Below are 22,878 nucleotides of genomic sequence, written 5' to 3'. Positions count from 1 at the left end.
TGGGGGCTTGCGGCCCCACTCAGCAAGCGTCACGTGGGTTCACAGCCCCATTTATGCGAGTGTCATGGGTGCTCATGGCCTCATTCGCGTGAGCGTCGTGGGTGCTCACGGCCATTTTCGTGCGAACGTCGCGGGCACTTGAAGCCCCACTTGAGTGAGCAATGGCTGCTTGTGCACGCACACATGTGTGCACGCTCTTGCCTCTCCCACAAAACCATCCCCTCTTTCCCCCCTCTTCTCCCTGCCCTGGGCCGCCAACCCAGAAAGGTTGGGGAAGTCTGCTATATGGCATAAGGGAGGCTTCGGAGATGTGGATCCTAGTCAGGCAAGGTTAGATCAGGATCCAATCTGGGTTGGTCACCGGGACCAGAGGTTTAGTCTTCCAAGCTTTCAGCCTTGTGCTGGAGCCTTCAGGAAAACTGAACCTTTGACCCCAGTGACCGACCCAGACTGGATTCTGTAACATTATCCTGGTTGGTATGCACGATATATATATTTGCCTTCATTGGTAAGACTAGATCAATGAAATAAAAGCCCGATAGTTTGGGTAGTCTCTCTTTCTTGCCTTGGCTCAAAGAGCTGGCACTAAATAAATCAATAGTGTATCAATACGGGAATCAATCAACATGAATCAATCAATCAATAGGTAGTTCTGTTGCTAGATAACATTTAAGCATCTCGCCCTCATGAATTACCTGTGGTGACATAGCCCACCAATGGCTCACTCTCTTCAAACCCACGTATAGACATTACAGCGACCTCGTAGCTGGCCCCAGGAGTCAGACCCTCAATGAATGTCCTGAGTTCAGATCCATCCACCGAAATGCTCTTGGGCTCCCCTAAAACAGAAAAAACAGAGCTGATATATCTCTGCAGCTGTTATGAGCTGTATTAAGAGCCGTGGTGGCGCAGTGGTTAGAATGCAGTATCGCAGGCTAACTCTGCCACCTGCCAGCAGTTCAATCCTGACTGGCTCAAAGGTTGACAGCCTTCCATCCTTCCGAGGTTGGTAAAATGAGGACCCAGATTGGTGTGTGTGTGTGTGTGTGTGTGATATGCTGACTCTGTAAACTACTTAGAGAGAGCTGTAAAACACCATGAAGTGGTATATAAGTGTTATTGCTATTGCTATGAAGTACTGGACAGAGATTATGTGCTTTTTAATTTGGTGCCATCCAGTACGATAGACAGCTTGTTGAGCTAGCATGGGAAAGGCACATCTTGGCTGAGCACGATGGGATTTGTAGTCTGAATCATTTGGAGAGGACCAGACTAGAGAAGCCTGCACTGAATGACAGGCTGACTTAATTCATAACACTTCTCCCACAAGATCAGCTCTGATTTGCTATCGCCATGTCCTTCTTACGGCTGAGAGAGAGTGACCAACTCAAACTCAGTTCCTGTGCCTAAGGCAGTGATGGTGAACCTTTTAGAGACCGAGTGCCCAAACTGCAACCCAAAACCCATTTATGCATCGTCGGGTGCCGGGTGGGTGTGGCCATTGGCTGGGTGTGGCCCATTGGGTGGGTGTGGCCCATTGGGTGGGCATGGCTGTGGTGGTAATGGCAGACTGGATGGGACTAAAAAGTTCAATCAATCAATTCCAACTTTGCGAGATCTATTTTTTCCCCGCGAGAAGTTGAAGTTGACTGATTGAACCTTTTTTTTTTTTTTTGGCACACGACGGCGGAGGCCTAAAGCAAAAAGGTTTTATAAAACCCAGCTGAAGGCCTAGGACTGGGGCAACGGCGTGCGTGCCCAAAGAGAGGGCTCTGCGTGCCACCTGTGGCACACGTGCCATAGGTTCATCACCATGGCACTAGATCAAACTGGCTGTCAACATTACCACATGGAAACAATAGTGTTAGAGTTGACCCTTGGTTCACAGTTACAAAATTTTAAGATCACTGAGGAGGCGCAACTAGATTAACATGATACAGTAAACCTTAAATGCAGTTTCATAAAACACAACTGCTGTGCTGAAACAAACTCCAACCCTAATTCTACTCATGACCCTGTGCCCAAATAAACTACGTTAAACTGGTTCGTAAGAGTTGGCTTTTCCTCAAGATGCTAACCTTAACTCCATTGCATCTTAGCTCATTCTGGCACACTGGGCGAATTCAGCTAAGACATTCCGCGTGGTGTTAACACACACTCCTGAGGAACAAATAGGTAAAGACACTTACCCCCATCTGAGGGCTGGAAAGAAACTTTGTAGCCATCAATGCGAGAAGACGGAGGGCTCCAGTTGGTTACCACAGAGGTCTCATGAATGTCACTGAACCGCAAGTCCTGGGGACCATCCAGCTCTGAAAGAAGAAAAAACAAGTGAGAGATGGATCTGTGTAGCTTTTGTAGAAAATAATCCAAGGAAGACATCCTATCCTTGTAGGAAGAGTCAATTTCTTAGTCAAAAGAGGAAACATCCATTGCTCTCCAATCCTCTAATACACGGCTCCCCGAACCTGGCAACTTTAAGACTAGTGGACTTGCTGGCTGGGGAATTCTGGGAGTTGAAGTCCACAAGTCTTAAAGTTGCAACTTTGGAGAGCCCTGCTCTAATATAAAACAAATAGAATCAAGATCACGTGAAGTATTAATACCACTTTACAATGCCTTGGTAAGGCCACACTTGAAATACTGCATCCAGTTTTGGTCACCACGATGTGAAAAAGATGTTGAGACTCTAGAAAGAGTACAGAGAAGAGCAACAAAAATGATCAGGGGACTGAAGGCTAAAACATATAAGGAACGGCTGCTGGAATTGGATATGTCTAGTTTAATGAAGAGAAGGACGAGGGGGGACAGGATAGCAGTGTTCCAATATCTCAGGGGCTGCCCCAAAGAAGAGGGAGTCAAGCTATTCTCCAAAGTGCCTGAAGGCAGGACAAGAAGCAACGGATGGAAACTAATCAAGGAGAGAAGCAACCTAGAACTAAGGAGAAACTCCTTGACAGTTAGAACAATTAACCAGTGGAACAACCTGCCTCCAGAAGCGGTGAATGCTCCAACACTGGAAGTTTTTAAGAAGAGACTGGACAGCCATTTGTCTGAAATGGTATAGGGCAGTGGTTCTCAACTTGTGGGTCGGGACCCCATTTGGGGTCGATCGACCATTTCATGGGGGTCGCCAAGCAAGGCTGTCAGCCATTTTTTTTGTCCACCATTTTTCCCCCTTTTCCGGCGGGTGCCTTACCTCCCTTGGGCTGGGCCAGCTGGTGGTCGGCCTGCTCTGTCTCTGCCACTTGCCAGCTACGCCTCGGTTGGCGCAGGGGGCGGAACCATGCATGCGCGGCACTCCCGGGCAGGGAAAGTCCTTGACTTACGACCGGTTGGGTAGTCCTCGACTTACGACCGGTTTAGTCCTCGACTTACGACCAGTTTAGTCCTCGACTTACGACCGGTTGGGGTCACGGCATTAAAAAGGTTAACCACTGGTATAGGGTTTCCTGCCTGAGCAGGGGGTTGGACCAGATGACCTCCAAGGTCCCTTCCAACTTTATTATTATTATAAAAGACAACCCCCCAAAAATGAAGCGTAAATGTTATGATCGCCTTAAAATGCAGCAAGGGGTTACGTGGGGAAGCTGCCTCGGGTGGGGGGGGGCTACGGCCAGCAAAACGCTAAACATGTAGATTTTAAACCTGAACTTTTTTTTAATGAGGTATAATGCCAGAAAAGACTAAAAAACAAAGCTGATATTTGATTGTGCACATCACAACAGGGCAAGAACTATATTTGCGCCATGCCGTAAAAATGAAGGAATACCATCAGATGAAGAAATAATAATAATAAAAAAATAGTAGAGTGCGCAGAGATGGACAGACTGACCATGAGACTGAAAGAAAAAGAAGAAACGAAATATTGTCAAACTTGGGACTTATTTTGTCGATGGCCAGAGGAAAGAAGAAAGGATTAGGAATTAAATATGTACTAGTGCAGTGGTTCTCAACCTTTTTAATGCCGCGACCCCCAACCGGTCGTAAGTCAAGGACTAAACCGGTCGTAAGTCGAGGACTAAACCGGCCGTAAGTCGAGGACTACCCAACCGATCGTAAGTCGAGGACTTTCCCTGCCTGGGAGCGCCGCACATGTGTGGTTCTGCCCCCTGCGCCGGCCGAGGCGTAGCTGGCAAGCGGCAGAGAAGGAGCAGGCCGACCACCAGCTAGCCCAGCTCAAGGGAGGTAAGGCACCCGCCGGAAAAGGGGGAAAAAATGGCAGACAGCCTTGCTTGGCGACCCCCGTGAAATGGTCGATCGACCCCAAATGGGGTCGCGACCCATAGGTTGAGAACCGCTGTACTAGCGAATGTAAACTCAGACGGCACGTTGGTTGAAAAATTATTACTGAATGGGGGGGGGGACTAATAAAAACTTTTACAAAAAAAAATAAAAATAAACTCCCTTTCTCTCAGTCCAAATTGGGGCTTTGCTCCCCCCCTTTCCCCCCCCCCTTTTAGGAAGAAATGAAAAATGTCCTCGTGGATTTTTAACCCAGGTGGCGCTGCAGCTGGGCCTTTTGGAGAAGAGAGAAGCACAGAAACGAGGCGTGTGGTTTGGCACCGGCCTCTTACGCCCCTTCCCCTTAAAGTCTTCCCTCTCTCCCTCCCTCCCTCTTGGGACCCGCGGTGGACAATCTGGCCAACCGCAAAGAAAACAGCAAAGTGCCAAAGACGAATCACTCAGGGCTTAGGAAAGAAACCACAGCTGGAAGCTGGCCCAGCCTGAGGTGAACCAAGCCAAGACTGCACAGCTGTTGAGATGCTTGTGGTCTCCCACAAGGCCAGCTCTGAGCTCTTAAATATCGTGGCCTCCGCCTCAATAACCCAAAATGGCCTGCCTAGGGCAGATGAGCAGGTACAGTTCAAACTCGACAGAGAGGGCAGGTTGTAGCGGAGGTGAGAGTAGAAACTGGAGTCTGTACATGGTTTCTTGGCAACCGTGAAAAGAATTTCTTGACCTCCTCCAGAAGTAGGAAGAGGCCCCTATTATAGTAGTTCCTAGCTTAATTCCCAGGGCAGAGGGAGGGAACCAGGAAGAGCATCACGCGCTACTACAGCTGTGGTTGATACGCCTCTCCAGTGAAATCTGGAAGGACGACGAAAACAGGCCAGAGACGGTTCTCTTTTCCTCCTCTGATTTCTAGCCAAAGATCCCTAGACTTTTCTGGCAAAGCCGAACTATTTTCCCACCAGTTCTGTGAGTTCCAAGTTCTCCCAAAAACCTTCACTTCACATTTGTCAGGGACACCACAAGGCACCCTTCACCGCAATCTCATTTCCCAGGTCTTCTCTTTCCCTTCCAAGAATTGCCCAAGGGGTTACTTCACCCACCTGAAAGGTCCTTATTCTATTCTTTCTATGACATCACAGAAGCCCAGCCAATAGATACGGGGCAAGGCTTTTAAGCAACAGGCATATTTGTAGCTTTGCCAAGGAATGAATGAATGAATGAATGAATGAATGAATCTATATGCTCTTTGTCTGTCTACCTAGCTATGACATATCTATCTGTCTAACCATTTGTCTGTCTGTCTCTCTCTCTCTACCTATTTCTATCATCTACCTCTCTATTTCTATCATCTATCTATCTATCTATCTGTCTGTCTGTCTGTCTGTGCGTCTATCATTTATCTATATCTATCTATCTGTCTGTCTGTCTATCATCTATCTATCTATCTATCTATCTATCTATCTATCTTTATCTATCTATCATTTATCTATATCTATCTGTCTGTCTATCTATCATTTATCTATATCTATCTGTCTGTCTATCGTTTATCTATATCTATCTATCTATCTATCTATCTATCTATCTATCTATCTGTCATTTATGTATCTATCTGTCTATCATTTATCTATATTATCTATCTGTCTGTATCATTTATATCTATCTATCTATCTATCTATCTATCTATCTGTCTATCTATCATTTATGTATCTGTCTATCATTTATCTATATCTATCTACCTATCATTTATGTATCTGTCTATCTATCATTTATCTATATCTATCTATCTGTCTATCATTTATCTACATCTATCTATCTATGTATCTATGTATCTATGTATCTATCTATCTATCTATCTATCTATCTATCTATCTATCTATCTATCTATCTATCTATCTATCTATCTATCTATCTATCTATCTATCTATCTGTCTATCTGTCTGTTTATCTAGTTATCTGGCTATCTATCATCTATCTATCATCCATCTATCTGTATGTCTGTCTGTCAGTCTATCTATCCAGTTAGCCAGCTAAATCTCTTCTTGTGACTGACACCCACTTACTATGTTAATACTTTCATTGAGAAGTATTTGTTCTTTTGGGTTTTTTTATTTTTTGTTTTGACATTGGGGTAACCCACACTGCCACTTTTTACCTAGCCCGCTTGTCTTTGCTCCGGTGTTGATATCGGCCACTTCTGACTCATCTTTGATGCCATAGACTGTCAGGCTGTATTCGGTACTGGGTGCGAGTCCTTGGAGGGTGACGGAGCGTTCGTCCCCGGGCACTTTAACTTCTTTGGCTGGGACAGGCGTTTGGCCGCTGCCCAAATTGTCCTTCCATCTCACGACGAAGGAGTCAAACTCCCCCTCTGGGACATCCCAGCTGAGCTGCAGAGTTGTAGAGGTCACTTCAGAGACCACAAGAGAACTGAGCAAAGGGGCTGGACTGCTGGCGCTTTCCGAAAAAGCTGCAGGAGAAAGAATAGCAACGGCATTTAGACTTATATACCGCTCCACAGCGCTTCATAGCTCTCTCTAAGCGTTTTACAGAATCAGCGTGTTGCCCCCAGTCTGGGTCCTCATTTTACCCACCTCGGAAGGACGGAAGGCCGAGTCGACCTTGAGATGGCGAGACTCGAACTGCCGAACTGCTGGCAGCCGGCAGTCAGCAGAAGTGGCCGGCCATGCTGCTATCTAACCACTGTGGCACCAGGGCTCAGGGAGGGGCAAAAGGGGCGAGGGGCCCCGCAAACCGGGAATGAGTTCAAATGAAGGTAGATGACATTGTTTTGACCCCAGTGCGAGTCTTGCTATTGGCCACTTCCGAATGGGAGTGAGCCAGACTGGATGCAAGATTCCAGATGTGGCCTCGTTGATGTAGTACGGAGTGGTGACTTCCCTTGATCTTGATCTACTGGCTTGGTTTCTTAAAACAAGTACTTTCAGCGTGTGAAAAGCACATTCCTTTTCCTTTGGCAGGCGGTTGGCCAGATCACAAAGATGGCAGCTCATCAATAAAACAACGGTGAGCCAAATGCTTCAAACCCGCTCCCTTGCACTGTGTGTCTGTAGCGTGTCCTTCTGGCCTGTGTGTGTGTGTGTGTGCTTCCTTTTCATTCTCTCCTGCACAGCTGGTCCTCGACGTAGGATTGCGAGCCAGCCCCAAATTTCTGCTGCTAAATGAGACGTACGCTAAGCGACCTTTGCCCCACGTTACGACCTTGCTTGCCACAGTTGTTAAATGAATCACTGCGGTGGTTAAAATAGTAACACAGTTACGAAGGGCATCTTGATGGCTTCCCCATTGACTTTGCTTGTCAGAAGGTCGTGCTATGCAGGTTCTGAGGTTTTGCTTGATACAAAAATACAGGGAACCAGAAGTTACCTTCCAGCGTTATGTTTTTATTCAGCTGAACAAAGACGGGCTTCTCTAAAAGAGAGAAAAAGCCCCAAATATCAGAAAAGCCTTATTCTTATGCTTCCTTTGATTACATAAGCAATTCACCCAGCAAAGCTGACACACATAAGATGAAGACTTCGCCCTTTAAGGCTGGCACACTGTAGATAAGAAGGAAGAAAGCAGAAGTAGCTAAAAATGTCCCCTTTTGGGGTGTTTCTCCAAAACATCATATGTTCCCTTTTGGGTGGTTTAGGTGTTTTCCTAAGACACCACATCTGAAGTTGAAACTTAAATACTTTGGCCACCTAATGAGAAGGAAGGACTAATTGGAGAAGAGCCTAATGCTGGGAAAGATTGAGGGCAATAGAAGAAGGGGACGACAGAGAATGAGGTGGCTGGATGGAGTCACTGAAGCAGTAGGCGTGAGCTTCAATGGACTCCAGAAGATGGCAGAGGACAGGAAGACCTGGAGGAACGTTGTCCACGGGGTCGCGATGGGTCGAACACGACTTTGCAACTAACAACAAGACACCATATGTTCCCGGGTGGGTTAGGATATTGGGTGTTTCCTTTGCTGTCCTTTTATGACCTTGCATTCATGGTTCTGCAAGTGGCCAGAGATAGCGGGGCCATCTGCACGTCCTCTAAGTCCGGGTCAACAGTCGCGGAAGGTGATCGTGTGACCCTGGGACACGGCCACCATCATAAATATGTATCAATCGCTAAGCATCTGAATTGACTCGTTTCAAATCCAGGCCGATTGAAAATCCTCAGAAATAAAGAAACAAGAATGGATTTCTGAGGGACTGATGAAGGCAGACGCTGGAAATTGTGAAAGAGGAAGGTGACATATATTTAAAAATGGAAAACAGATACTTGGGGAATAATGACTTGGCTCAGGTCCAGCTGCTGGGTTTAGGATGCTCTGGTTACAGACATACAGATAGTCCCCAACTTGCAACGGTTCATTTAGTGACCGTTCTAAGTTTCAACGGCACTGGAAAAAAGCGACTTATGACCATTTTGTACACTTACGGCTGTTGTAGTGTCCAATGGTCACATCACTAAAATTTGGGCGCTTGGTAACTGGTTCATATTTATGACGGTTGCATTGTCCCAGAGTCATGTGATCCCCTTTTGTGACCTTCTGACAAGCAAAGTCAACGAGGGAGCCAGGTTCACTTAACCATATTCTGATTTATTTGGTTCCATCTATCGCAGGGGTATCAAATTGCCGGCCTTCAGGCCGGATGCATCATGCCAAAACCGCGCCAACCCCACTTCCAGCAATGGGAAAAAAGTCACGATACGTCACAACACATCATGTGACGTTGCAAGTTTGACATCCCTGATCTATTGGAACCATGACATCACATGAAGTGTTAATGCCACTTTAAAATGCTTTGGTAAGGCCACACTTGGAATACTGCATCCAGTTTTGGTCACTGTGACGCAAAAAAGATGTTGAGACTCTAGAAAGAGTACAGAGAAGAGCAACAAAGATGATTAGGGGACTAGAGGCTAAAAAATATAAGGAACGGTTGCTGGAATTGGTTATGTCTACTCTAGTGAAAAGAAGGACTAGGCATGACATGATAGCAGTGTTCCAGTATCTCAGGGGTTGCCACAAAGAAGAGGGAGTCAGGGTACTCTCCAAAGCACCTGAAGGCAGGACAAGGAGCAACGGATGGAAACTAATCAAGGAGAGAAGCAACCTAGAACTAAGGAGAAACTTCCTGACAGTTAGAACAATTAATCAGTGGAACAACCTGCCTCCAGAAGTGGTGAATGCTCCAACACTGGAAGTTTTTAAGAAGAGACTGGACAGCCATTTGTCCGAAATGGTATAGGGTTTCCTGCCTGAGCAGGGGGTTGGACTAGATCAGACATGTCAAACTCGCGACATCACGTGATGTCACGTGACGTCACGTAGCTTTTTTTTTGCCATTGCCGGCAATGGGGTGGGCGCGGCTCCGGTATGATGAAACCAGCCCGCGGGCCGGCAGTTTGACACCCCTGAACTAGATGACCTCCAAGGTCCCTTCCAACATCATCATCATCATCATCATCATCATCATCATCACTACAGCAACCTAATTTGGCCAAGGAAACGTCTGCAAGGAAACAATCACGCTCAGAGAGCACCAAGGATGCTCCAAGAGAGACTCACCTGCTGTGACAGCATCAATTGAAACTGGTCCAAACTGTTTCTTCCCAGAGATGCCGAAAAGGCTGAACTTGTATTTGTGAGACGGTATTAAGTTAGAGATGAAAACGGTCTGAGAGTCCACGCCAACAGGCACGTTTTGAGGGTTCCCTTGGGCGTCTTTGTATCGGATAAGAAAAGAGTCAAATCTCCCGGACGAGACGGTCCATGAAAGACGGACAGAATCATTGGTGACTCCGGAGATGGAGAGATCGCCCAGTTTGGGTTTTGTCTCTGAGTCCTTCACTTGAGCTGGAAGAAAAAAAAAACTATAAAATGCTACACAAAAGGTGCCGTGCTTTTTGCAAAGCGCTGAGGGATCTAACATGGGATATCCGAGCTGGGTTCCATGGAAACTCAAGAGTTCGGCAAGGACCTAAATGAATTCTGTAAAATGCAGGGGGGGGGGNCTATCTATCTATCTATCTATCTATCTATCTATCTATCTATCTATCTATCTATCTATCTATCTATCTATCTATCTATCTATCTGGGACTTGAATGGATTCCGCAAAAATCAGAGGAACTCCGACCTTTTTACTCCAAAAGAGGCATGCTCTGGTAAGGGATAGAAAAACATAAAATCAGAAATTGTTTAATGAATACAGATGTCCTTCTTAGGTGGGTGAGGTGAAAGCACAAACTCATTTATCTTAAAGACTTATACGCAGGGGTAGTAAGTCATTAGTAGTAGCTTGTGAAGAAATTTAATCCTAATAGCCTAGCTGGAACTTGAGCAGTGGGCTTAATAGTTGCAAAATGAGTTACTTGAGCTTCTAGAGCAGGGGTAGGCCATCTTGGCTCTTTTATGACTCGCGGACTTCAACTCCCAGAATTCCTGAGCCAGCATGGCTCAGCTTGCAAACCTCTCCCTTTCCCCTCAGCGTGGCTGGCTCAGGAATTCTGGGAGTTGAAGTCCACGAGTCATAAAAGAGCCAAGGTGGCCTACCCCTGTTCTAGAGGTAAAGATGTTGACATATGTAAGGTTTTGTCTTGATATCAGACATGTAGCTAACTGTTAGGAAGTCAGCAGTAACTACAAGCAGAGAAAATACGAAAATGAAGACAGAGCTTAGGCTAGCAAAAAAGTAGGTCATGGTTAAAGGACTTTGACCCAACAGGTATAGCAGACCGCAAGGGGCTTCCTGGGAGGGGGAAAGGAAATGTATTCTGTTTAGGCGCTTCGGATTAGCTGATCGAGATAAGCAGGTGAACTGTTGAGTGAGATAAGGGTGGGGGGATTAGCTTCGTAACGGTATAAATGTATGCTTTTAAAAATTGTGTGTGTGTGGCTTACTCTCCCGCGTGAGTGAAGTCCACCAGCCTTTGCAAATGCTTTGTTCCAATAAAACTTGTGTTCCTGGAATCCCAATTGAGTTTGTTTGTCCTTGGAATCCCGAGTCACGTTCCAGACATTCTCATCCCTTGCAAAGTCTTCTCTTACTAAGTTGTAGAGAGCTTCTCCCCCCCTTAGTCCTCTTTCTGCAGAGACGTCCTTGCATTATGGCAGTGGTGGCGAACCTATGGCACGCGTGCCAGAGGCGGCACTCAGAGCCCTCTCTGTGGGCACGTGTGCCGTCACCCCAGCCCCGCCTCCCCTTGCGCCCCCTCCTCACCAGCAGCCCCCCTGGAGGAGAGTCGCCCTAGGGCGTGGTCTGCACGGAGCAGTGCAGCCAAGGACATGGCAGTCGGGCAGCGAGGACAAGACTCCACCCTCGCACCCCGTCGCGCACAATTGATGCTGCGGGGCACGGGTGGAGGGCGTGGCCGCCATGGCACTGCTGGGCTGCCTGGGCGATCTGCAGTGGGCCTTGGAGGCAGTGAGTGGCCGTGCGGGCGAGTGGGGTGGGGGGTGGCGAGGAGGGGCAGAGCAGGCGGGACAGGGTTTTGGGGCACTCGGTCTCTAAAAGGTTCACCATCACTGCATTATGGTCTCGGATTGGGGGGAAGCCCATCCCACTTATATAAAGTTCTATGTATAGCGCTTAAATACAGGGCAGCCAGAAGCAGCCTGGGAAGGAAATAATCAGCTGGGGGGGGGGGGAGAGAGAACAACTTTTATTTTTCTTCATAAAGAAATTTGAGCCTCTGACCTGTGACCGCTTCAGTAGAGACGGGACCGAATCGTTTCTGTTGAGAGATGCCGTAGAGGTTGAACTTATATATGTGGGAGGGCACCAAGTTGGAAATGACCACATCCCGGGCGTTGGTGTCTACAGACAACACCTGGGTTTTGCCCTCTGCGTCTCTGTACTCAATGCTGAACGATTCAAATTTTCCAGTAAGGACCCGCCAGGTCAGATGGAGAGATATGTCAGAGATGTTGGAAGCGAAGAGTTTTCCCAGCTTGGGTTGAGGAGCAACTTGCAGTCCTGAAGGTTTGGAGACTAAGGGGAAAAAAAACAAACCCAGAAAAGTCTAATTTAGTTGAGCTCTGGATCTGTTACAGATCGTGGAAAGCATTTAGTTGATTGAGAAGAGGCAGACCAGTCCAAGAGGTAAGAGCTCTGGGGAGGAAGGAGAGTTCACCTTAACCTGTGGATTAAGTCTGCCAAGAAAGTGTTTGTGTATTTATTAACCAGAGCTTATATCAAAGTTTCCGAACCGTGGCAACTTCAAGATGTGTAGACTTCACGTCCCAGAATTTCCCAGCCAAAATAGTAACGAAAAGACATGGGTTTACATTTTTTCCAAATATCTTCAATTTCTGGCAAACAATTTTTATTTCACAGAACGCTGAGAGTCCGGGAACGGCCCCTGAGACTGTCTGGATCAATTGGGAGAGAACTGGAATCTTATATCGTTCTTGTTTGTGGAGTCAAAAGCAGGAAGCAAAATTGCTAGAGTTAAAGATACTGGTAGTCCTTGACTTATTACAGTTGCTTAGCGATGAAGTTCTGATGGACCTGCCTGGGGGGTACTTACAACCCAGATTCAAAGTTCTGATGGTTGCCCTCCCCCTGCGGTTTAGGTGCTCAGCAACCGGCCTGCGTTTATGGCCATGTGACCTGCTGTCACATGACCACATTTTAGGATTAAACCGGGCATTTAATTCTAATTGCAGTTCCATCAACAGACACAGAGTCAAGCTGTTCTCCAAAGTGCCTGAAGGCAGGGCAAGAAGCAACGGGTAGAAACTAATCAAGGAGAGAAGTAACCTAGAACTAAGGAGAAACTTCTGACCATTAGAACAATTAACCAGTGGAACAACCTGTCTCCAGAAGCGGTGAATGTTCCAACACTGGAAGTTTTTAAGAAGAGACTGGACAGCCATTTGTCTGAAATGGTGTAGGATGGGGTAGGCAACCTTGGCTCTTTTATGACTCACAGACTTCAACTCCCAGAATTCCTGAGCCAGCATGCTCATTAATCAAAGCCGTGGTTGTCATGGGCCATTTTTGCCCAAAATTTGGAATTAAGGGCGAAGGTTCATTCTCCAAGCTGGTGGGATGGTTTCTGAATGTCTCGTTACCAGGGTAGGTAACATCTTCAGCAGAGTTTAGGGGAATGTCAGTGTGGGCTGTTCTTCTGTTTATCAGAGCTTCAGTTGTGGGTCAGGGGTCAAGTGAGGGTCTTGTGATGGGTCAGGTGTGAGTCATCAGGGAGAGGCTTGTGATGGGTCTTGTGGTGGGGAGATCACATCAGATGGAGGTCATTGGGAGGTGAACTGCTGGTGGGGGGGAAGGGGGCTTGCGTGGGTTGGTTGAGGGTCGGTCCTCTCTCTGATTGGCTTTGTGGTTGATTTAGATTCTGAGGGGTTCCTAGGCTGGTTGTAGGTCAAATGTAACAACAACAACAACAACAATAATAATAATAAAGTTGGAAGGGACCTTGGAGGTCATCTAGTCCAACCCCCTGCTCAGGCAGGAAACCCTATACCATTTTGGACAACTGACTGTGCAGTCTCTTCTTAAAAACTTCCAGTGTTGGAGCATTCACCGCTTCTGGAGGCAGGTTGTTCCACTGGTTAATTGTTCTAACGGTCAGGAAGTTTCTCCTTAGTTCTAGGTTGCTTCTCTCTTTGATTAGTTTCCACCCGTTGCTTCTCGTCCTGCCTTCAGGCGCTTTGGAGAATAACTTGACTCCCTCTTCTTTGTGGCAGCCCCTGAGATATTGCAACACTGCTATCATGTCCCCCCCTGTCCTTCTCTTTCCTAGTAGCAATGTGAAACTGAAACCCAGAAACAACAAACATGTTTTTCAGATGGCAAATGAGACGTTGTCTCGGGAAAGAAAAGCACTACAGAAAGAGGAGAAACAGTTGCCAAGGGGGGGGGACTATTAGGGCTGCAACTGACCTGTAACAGCCTCCACAGATATGGGGCCGAGACGCTTGCGACGGGAGACCCCGTGAAGGTTGAATTTGTATCGGTGCGAAGGGACCAAGTCGTGGAACCGCAGCAGTCGCAAACCTCCGTCTACAGGCAACGCATGGGATTTGCCTGCTGCATCCCGGTACTGGATGATAAAAGAGTCAAAATTCCCAGATTCCACAGTCCAAGACAGGAGGAGGGATTCCGATGTGATGTTGTGAGCGGACAACGTTCCCAGCTTAAGGGGTTGGGTGCCTTGGCCTGGAAGAGAGAAAGAAGACGATCTGGATTGAAAATAGGACGATGCCGGTTTTCTTGTGAAATATTATACAAGGGGAATACCACAGGTCTCTTGTTTGGGATTTGGGTGGGTTGATTAGGATGGATGATGGAGAGATAGATAGATAGATATGATTGACAGATACGATAGATAGATAGATATGATAGATACGATAGATAGACAGGTACGATAGATATGATAGATAGATACGATAGATATAGATAGATAGATAGATAGATAGATAGATAGATAGATAGATAGATAGATAGATAGATAGGATAGGATAGGATGGTAGGTAGGTAGGTAGGTAGGTAGGTGGGTGGATGGATGGATGGATGGATGGATAGATAGATAGATATAGATAGATACAATAGATACATATGATAGATAGATGATAGAGATAGATAGATGATAGATGGGTAGGTAGGTAGGTAGGTAGACAGACAGACAGGTAGGTAGATAGATAGGTAGATAGGTAGGTAGATAGGTAGGTAAGACAGACAGACAGACAGACAGGTAAGTAGATAGATAGATAGATAGATAGATAGATAGATAGATAGATAGATAGATAGATAGATAGATAGATAGATAGATAGATAGATAGATAGATAGATAGATAGATAGATGATCATTATAGTGTGTGTGTGAGAGAGACAGAGAGAGAAAACAGCAAAATCAATACAATTGAAAAAATGAGGACCAGATTTGTGCAGATTTTCTTTGAGAAACCAATAGCTGAGGCTGCACTTTAAACTTTAAATCATTAGGTTGGATCTTCATTGACCTGGGAAGTAAATGAACATTATTATGTTCTACATTCATCCACTGAAGTTACTGTAACGGTGCCTGCTTCCAAGAAGAGGCTTCCAGTGCTACCAAACTGAAGACATTACATAGCCAATTTCTTTAAGTTGATGTAATTCTATATCATCCATATCAGTACTGTAGTTCTCAACCTTTTCTTCACCATGGGCTCCCTTTAAATACCTTTTGTGGCCAATGACCATGGCTATGAACCCACAAGACTTAAGATTTAAAACATAACATTTCTTCAAGCCTTTGCAGATCCCCAGTGATGATATTGCGGCCCCTCCAAGAGTTCACGGACCACAGGTGGAGAACCACTGATCTATATCAGCCTTTCTGTTTCTATATCATCTCTATCAATATCAGCCTTGTATCATCTTTCTCTCCTCTCCCTCTTCCTCTCTCCCTCTCCCTCTCTCCCCCTCTCTCTTGAACTCAGCGCTGACTCCTCATGAATGCGTTTCAGTTTTTAGGCAAGATTTTGGGAACTGGTTTGCCCTGGCTTTTTTCTTCCTAGGGCTGAGAGGGAGGGATTGGCCCAAAGTCACAGTCTTCCAGTTTCTGGAAGATCTTTCTGTATCTTATAGTACAGTGGTGGTGAACCTATGGCACGGGTGCCAGAGGCGGCACTCGGAGCCCTCTCTGTGGGCACACGTGCCATTGCCCCAGCCTTGCCTCCCCCCGTGACCCCCTCCTTTCCAGCAGCCTCCCTGAAGGAGAATCGCCCTTGAGGGCGGCCCACACGGAGCAGTGCAGCCAAGGACATGGCAGCCAGGCAGCATTGACAAGACTCTGCCCTCACACCCCATCGTGCAGTTGATGCTGCAGGGTGCGGGCAGAGGGTGTGGCCGCCATAGCGCTGCTGGGCTGCCTGGGCGATCTGTGGCGGGCTCTGGAGGCAGTGAGTGGTCCTGTGGGCAGGCGGGGTGAGGGATGGGGGGCAGAACGGGGGTGGGGCAGGGGGGTGGATTGGGGGCGGGGCCAGTTTTTGGGCACTCGGTCTCTAAAAGGTTCGCCATCACTGTTATAGTATATTACTGTTGCACTGTGTAAGTCACAACTGTAACACATTGGGGGGGGAGCTGGCCTCTGTTTTCCATAAAATAAACAACCCAAAAACATAATGAATAAACACCACTGTGAGGTCCCCGAAGCCAGTTTTCCCTCTGACCTGTGACAACATTGGTAGAAACGGGGCCGAGGCGTTTGCGCCCGTTCAGGCCGTACAGGTTGAACTTGTATCTGTGAGAAGGAGTCAGGCTGGTGATGGCGATGTCCCGCGAAGTGCCGTTTAGGGGCAGGACTTGGGGCTTGCCCTCAGAGTCCTTGTATTGGAGCAAGAAAGAATCAAAATTTCCAGCAGCCACCGTCCAGAACAAAGCCACCGAGTCATTTGTGACCCGAGAGACGGAGAGATCTCCTAGCTGGGGCTGAACGGTCCTTTCTCCTTCAGATATCTCTGCGGTAGAGAAGGACAAAGAAGAAAACAGATGGTTATCAAAAAAATTTTGTTTGTTTTTTTAAGAAAATTTTATTGATTTTCTAGTTTTACATTTAAATATTTAAAAAGCCACGGGGCGGCTGAGTTAATCGATAATTCAATAACATACAAGTGTCTTTAGTACAGATCTCAAACTATTACATTAAATATTTCCTCTCTTTTCCCCTTAGTATTTACTGTCTCATATTTAAACTAATACAATTCTTATTATGTCGATTAAATGAAAATAGCTTTCTTACATTTAGCAATAATTTTTAGTTTATACATATCCTAGTTATTTTAACATTCGGTCTTTATAGACAATCAATGTCCTAATTAGTTTTTCCCAATTTTCAGTTTCCCACTAATATTTAAATGTAACATTGAATATTTATAATTTCCTGATTTTAAATAACCCCAATTCCCTTTATCACAATTCATCGCGAGATCTAATGTTCAGGATACACGTCTTATCTATTTGAATTCTCACCATCTTACATCAACTAATTAATAATACAATATAACATTCTTATTTTCTGTTAATTTCCAAGTAACCAAAATTTCTCTTAACATTTAATACTTCCTCTCTTTTTCTCTTAATATCTACTATCTCATATATAAGATAATAGTTTTTATTATTACAGGTAAGTAAAAACATATTTATTACATTCATCAATAGATTTTTAGTTGAAGTCCCTGAGTCATAAAAGAGCCAAGGTTGCCTACCCCTACCATAGACATTTGGCTGTGACGGGTGGCCAAAATCACTTTTATTTGTGCACCTGTTAGAAATATGCAAGTTTGCCGGTTAAACCAATAAGACAATCCAACAGCCAATCACTGACCTGTCATGGTGTGAATGGAGAGAGGCCCAAGATGCTTGTAGCCAGAAACTCCAAATACGTCGAATTCATACGTCTGTGAAGGTGTGAGGTTGTAGAGATGGAGGGAGCGCATGGATCCATCAACAGGTACCGCCTGGGGCTTGCCTGCAGCATCCTTGTACTGGATGATGAAAGAGTCAAAGTGTCCTTCCTGGACATTCCAGGAGAGCAGAAGGGAATCAGGGGTGACTTCAGAGACAGTGACATTTCCAAGGTTGGGCTGGGTGCTCTTGCCTGTACTTTCCTCCGGTTGTTTCTTTTCTTCAACCTGCCCAGATGTTTCTGCAGCTGCAAAAAAATAAAAAGAGGAAGATGATGGAGGATCCTAAGGTATATAACTGCCAGGAAGGAATTTCACATTTGACTCTGAAGGCAGAGCAGTAATAGTTCTTGCAGGATTTCAAATTTGGCCTTTTATTAACATGCACGTACAGTTGGTCCTTGATTTACAACAGTTCGTTTCGTGACTGCTCTAAGTTGCAACAGGACTGAGAAAAGGGACTTATGACTGTTTTCGCTCGTATGACCCATGGTCACGTGATCAAAATTCAGACACTTGGCAACTGACTCGTATTCATGACAGTTGCAATATCCCGGTATTATGAGATCGCCTTTCGCGAACTTCTGAGAAGGAAAGTCAGTGAGGAAACCAGATTCATTTAACAACCATGTTACTAACCTGTTCACGGTCATAACTCACTTTTTTCAGTGCTTTTGTATCTTTAGAAAGGTCACTAAATGAACTGTCGTAGGTCAAGGACTCTCTGTCACCAGATTTCAGCTCATAGGGATGAGAAAATTGTGTTTTTTTTCAAGTGAATGTCAATAATTTGATATTAATTTGTCCCACTGATGCATTCTGCACCTATAAGCATGCTCTCCCTTATTTCTATAACTCCGTGTTGCTCACTAAACTCTGCTTTTAAAATAAATGGACGAGGAAAGAAGAGAACATGAGACAGATGACGATAATGGGACACACTGGTCCTTTCAGAATGTTTCAGAGGTAAGGACCTAAAAAGCATCAAAGGAAAGCTGGAATCCAAGTGTTGCCAAGGTAACTGTCAACGCTGCTAACATCGGATGTTTTTGCTTTGACGACAGTTGGAGATGCAACCATTTTCTTCTTATATTTTACTCTTAGAGTTAGAGTTAGATGATGCTGGGGGGAGGAATGTGCATGAAAGTTTAGCTAGACATAACAATATTGGACTTAGTGTGTGAACCAAGGTTACTGAAATAAGAGATGATAAGAATTGGTGGGCTAGACAACTGGAGGGAAAACCTGCATTTCAAACTAATGGGAGAATATGATTTATGACTGTTAGTTGGAGGAGGGAATTGTGCTTTGATACTATGTGCTCAGGGGAGGGGAATCCTGTTTTTGGTTTCTATTATGTTAGTGCCGACCTATGCTTCTCTAATAAAGATTCTTTAAGTTCTTTGAAGAGTTTCATCTGTTGGAATCATGACAGTAACACTGATTGTATCCAATAAGGGAGAACATTTATAGCTCTGGGTTGAAAATGAGGGGTCCTTGGTGTTCTCTGAGTTTGGTTGTTTTCTTGCAGACGTTTCTTTGCCCAAACTAGGTAACATCATTGGTGTACTGACGATGTTACTTAGTTTGGGTAATGAAACGTCTGCAAGAAAACAAGCAAACTCAGAGAGCACCAAGGATCTTTCACTGATTACAACCCCTCCACACAAACACTTTTTTCCCAGCAGTTGTTGCTAACCTGTTGTGACCGCTTGGGCAGAGATTGGTCCGAGACGCTGTTTTCCAAAGATACCATAAAGATTGAATTTGTACTTGTGAGAAGGTGATAGATTTGAAACGATGACTTCACGGGAGTCTCCTCTTAAAGGGAGCGCTTGGGGTCTTCCTTCAGCATCTTTGTACTGGACTGAGAAAGCATCAAAGCTTCCCTCTGGGATGGTCCAGGATAGCCGGGCCGAATGACTGGTGACCTCTGAGACTGAAAGTCCGCCCAAGCGAGGGCTTATTCCACCAGAGACCTCCTGGTTCCTATCTACATTGTCCCCTGGTGCTAGAGAGGAAAGAAACATGGTTGAGTGGATGAGACAGGGAAAGGCCGATGCTGGGATAGTATAAACCCTCATCTTTCTTTTCAGAGACAAAATTCACATCAGGAGTTTGTCAAGTCTGGAGCCTTCTAAACAAGCCTCCACACTATAAAAAAAGGTGTTGAGATTCAAGAAAAAGAGAAAAGCCACAAAGATGATTAGGCTGAAACATATGAAGAATGGTTAGAGGAACTGGGCACGGTTGGTCTAGTGAAGGACCAGGGGAGACATGATAGCAGTCTTCCAATATTTGAGGGGCTGTCACAGAGAGAAGGGTGTCAACCTATTTTCCAAAGCATCTGAAGGCCAGACAAGGAATAACGGATGGAAACTGATCAAGGAGACAATTAAGGAGAAATTTTCTGACAGTGAGAACTATCCACCAATGGAACAGCTTGCCTTCAGAGGTTGTGGGAGCTTCATCACTGGAAGCTTTCAAGAAGAGACTGGACTGCCATCTGTCAGAAATAGTGTAGGGTCTCCTGCTTGGGTGGAGGGTTGGATTAGATGACCTACAATGTCCCTTCCAACTCTATTATTTTAATCTATTCTAATCTAATCTAAGTTTGACTACATCAGCCAGAATTCTCAACCAACACAAGGTTGGAAAAGAGCAGGGCTTTTTTTCTCGGAGAAAAGGTGGCGGAACTCAAACCTGGCCACGCCCTCATCAAACCCTAGGACCGCCCCTTTAGAGAACAGGAATGCAAGTAAAATTTGGGAGGGGCTATTTCCGGTGTGGGAGGGGCTATTTCCGGTGCGGCCGGCCCGGAAAAAGGTGCCGGAACGCGGTTCCGCCGCGTTCCGGCTGAAAAAAAGCCCTGGAAAAGAGTATATAATAATAACAATAATGCAGTTGGAAGGGACTTTTGAGGTCTTCTAGTCAGGAAACCTTATACCATTTCAGACCAACCTCTTCTTAAAAACTTCCAGTGTTAGAGCATTCACAACTTCTGGAGGCAGGTTGTTCCACTGATTAATTGTTCTAACTGTCAGGAAATTTCTCCTTAGTTCTAGGTTGTAGAATAGAAAATAGAATAGAATAGAGAATAGAATAGAATAGAATAGAGTAGAGTAGAGTAGAGTAGAGTAGAGTAGAATAGAATAGAGAATAGAGAAGAGTAGAGTAGAATAGAGTAGAATAAAGTAGAATAGAATAGAGTAGAGTAGAGTAGAATAGAGAATAGAGTAGAGTAGAGTAGAGTAGAATAGAGTAGAGTAGAGTAGAATAGAATAGAATAGAATAGAGTAGAATAGAATAGAGTAGAATAGAATAGAATAGAATAGAATAGAATAGAATAGAATAGAATAGAATAGGTCAAATAGTATTAATGGGCATTTTCAGATGCATTGATTGATAAATCTGCTCTGTTCTATATCTGTATATTCCTGTAACTTTGGAAAAAAATCCAAGCATTTGTGTATTTTCTAATTGTATTTTCTTCCAAAATAGAAGAAGGGAGAGAGAGAGAGAGTAAGAGAGAGAGAAAGGATGTATTCTGACTGGTTCAGGAATTCTGGGAGTTGAAGTCCACAAGTCCTAAAGGTGCCATCTTTCCCCACCCCTGGTTTAAACCTTCTACTCACCTGTGATGGCGCTGACGGTGATTGGTCCAAAACGCCTACGTCCAGAGATGCCATACAGATTGAACTTGTACCTATAGGTAGGTACCAGGTAATATATCACAATGGTGTTGGTTTCCTTGTCCACGGGGATCATTTGTGGTTTGTTTTCTGCATCTTTGTATTGGATCTGGAAGGAGTCAAAGGTCTCAGCGGGGACGTTCCAAGAGAGGCGGACTGAGTTGCTGGTGACATCAGACACAGAGAGCTCCCCAAAACTGGGATTTGGAGACGGCCCTGGAGATCCGCTCTCTTCTCTGTCCTGACTTGGAGATAGTGGAGCTGTAAAAAAAAAAAAAAAAAGGAAGAGTGAAAAAAAAGAGGGCTGGGGAAAAGATGATTGCAGAGCAAAATCCATACTGTGGACCTTCTAGAATTTCTCAACCTTGGTAACTTTAAAATATGTGGACTTCAACTCCCAGAATTCCCCATCCAGCATAGGTGGTTGGGGAATTCTGGGAGTCGAAGTCCACAAATCATAAAAGGACCAAGTTTGAAGACCCCTGGTTTAAGGAATTGTCCTATGTACTGCAAGGGTGACACCCCGCCCACATTTCCCAACCTCGGTAGCTTCATGATGGTGTGAAATTCAACTCCCAGAATTCCTCAGCCAATTAAAATCCTCACATAGCCAAGGTTGGGAAACATTCCTCGACGGAAAGACTCACACTTTCCCGTAGCCTAGGGAGGACGGTCAGGGGTGAGTGGATTGTGCTGACCTGTTAAGGCCTCGGCGGAGATGGGGCCCAGGCGTTTGCCACCAGAGATGCCGTAGAGGTCAAACTGGTAATTGTGAGATGGAGTCAGGTTGGAGACCACTGTTTCACGGGAAGCCCCATCCACAGGCAAGCTCTGCAGAGCTCCGTCTTCGTACTGAATCAGGAAGGAGTCAAAGCTCCCCGTTGGGACACTCCAGGAAAGGTGAAGAGAATTGCTGGTGGTTTCAGAGATGGAGAGTTCCCCCAAGCTAGGCTGATTCTCCCCATCTTTGTCTTCTTCCTTCTCCTCCTCTGGTCCAGCTAAAAAAAAAAGGGGGGGGGACGAAGAGAAGAGATACAATCCCTGTTAAAAATGTCCTCTCAGATTTTTCTACAAAGAGCTAATGGAAAGAAAGCATAGAAAAGGCTCCCTCCAATGAATGGGCGAGAGGTGTCCAAAAGGACGAAATGTTCACAGTGGCATCTCCTGTCTGACCGAGAAAATATATTTTTAAATGGAAGAATAGTTAGGGAATGAAGGACTGTGTCAACGCTGCTAACATCGGATGTTTTTGCATTGGCAACAGATGGAAATGTAGATGTTATATCTTCAGTTCTTTAGGTATTGAATGAGGCAGAGTGTTGAAACAGCAACAAGTTTATTCACTCAGAACAGAAGCAGCCCTAAAGGCTGCTGCACAGCTATTTATACAGTTAGCCTCTAGGTGGCAACCAATAGGTTTAAAGTAACAGTTTCCCGCCCCAAACCTCATTATCAGCTTGGAGACAGCCAGTCTGGCTTTCAGTAACAGCAACTGTTAAACAATACAGCAATGTAGGTCAGACATTAAGCAAGTGATTTAA

At 45.4% G+C, this 22,878-nt stretch overlaps 1 protein-coding gene across 1 annotated transcript in view; it reads right to left on the bottom strand.

Moving 5' to 3' along the window:
• The window catches only part of LOC107293206 (tenascin-X), a gene marked incomplete at its 5' end in the record, with an annotated part of 98,895 nt that overhangs the window by 16,084 nt on the left and 59,933 nt on the right, over positions 1–22,878 (bottom strand). The window contains 9 exons of the mRNA XM_015822347.1: positions 696–839; positions 2,190–2,312; positions 6,389–6,703; positions 9,806–10,093; positions 11,935–12,050; positions 17,683–17,893; positions 19,345–19,656; positions 21,281–21,598; positions 22,036–22,326. Coding sequence (XP_015677833.1) covers positions 696–839; positions 2,190–2,312; positions 6,389–6,703; positions 9,806–10,093; positions 11,935–12,050; positions 17,683–17,893; positions 19,345–19,656; positions 21,281–21,598; positions 22,036–22,326 — 2,118 coding nt within the window. The remainder of the gene's footprint in view (positions 1–695; positions 840–2,189; positions 2,313–6,388; positions 6,704–9,805; positions 10,094–11,934; positions 12,051–17,682; positions 17,894–19,344; positions 19,657–21,280; positions 21,599–22,035; positions 22,327–22,878) is intronic.

This window comes from Protobothrops mucrosquamatus, unplaced genomic scaffold, assembly GCF_001527695.2.
Source record: "Protobothrops mucrosquamatus isolate PMUCROS unplaced genomic scaffold, P.Mucros_1.0 scaffold1529, whole genome shotgun sequence".
NCBI lineage: Eukaryota > Metazoa > Chordata > Lepidosauria > Squamata > Viperidae > Protobothrops > Protobothrops mucrosquamatus.
This window is presented reverse-complemented; position numbering and strand designations above follow the sequence as displayed.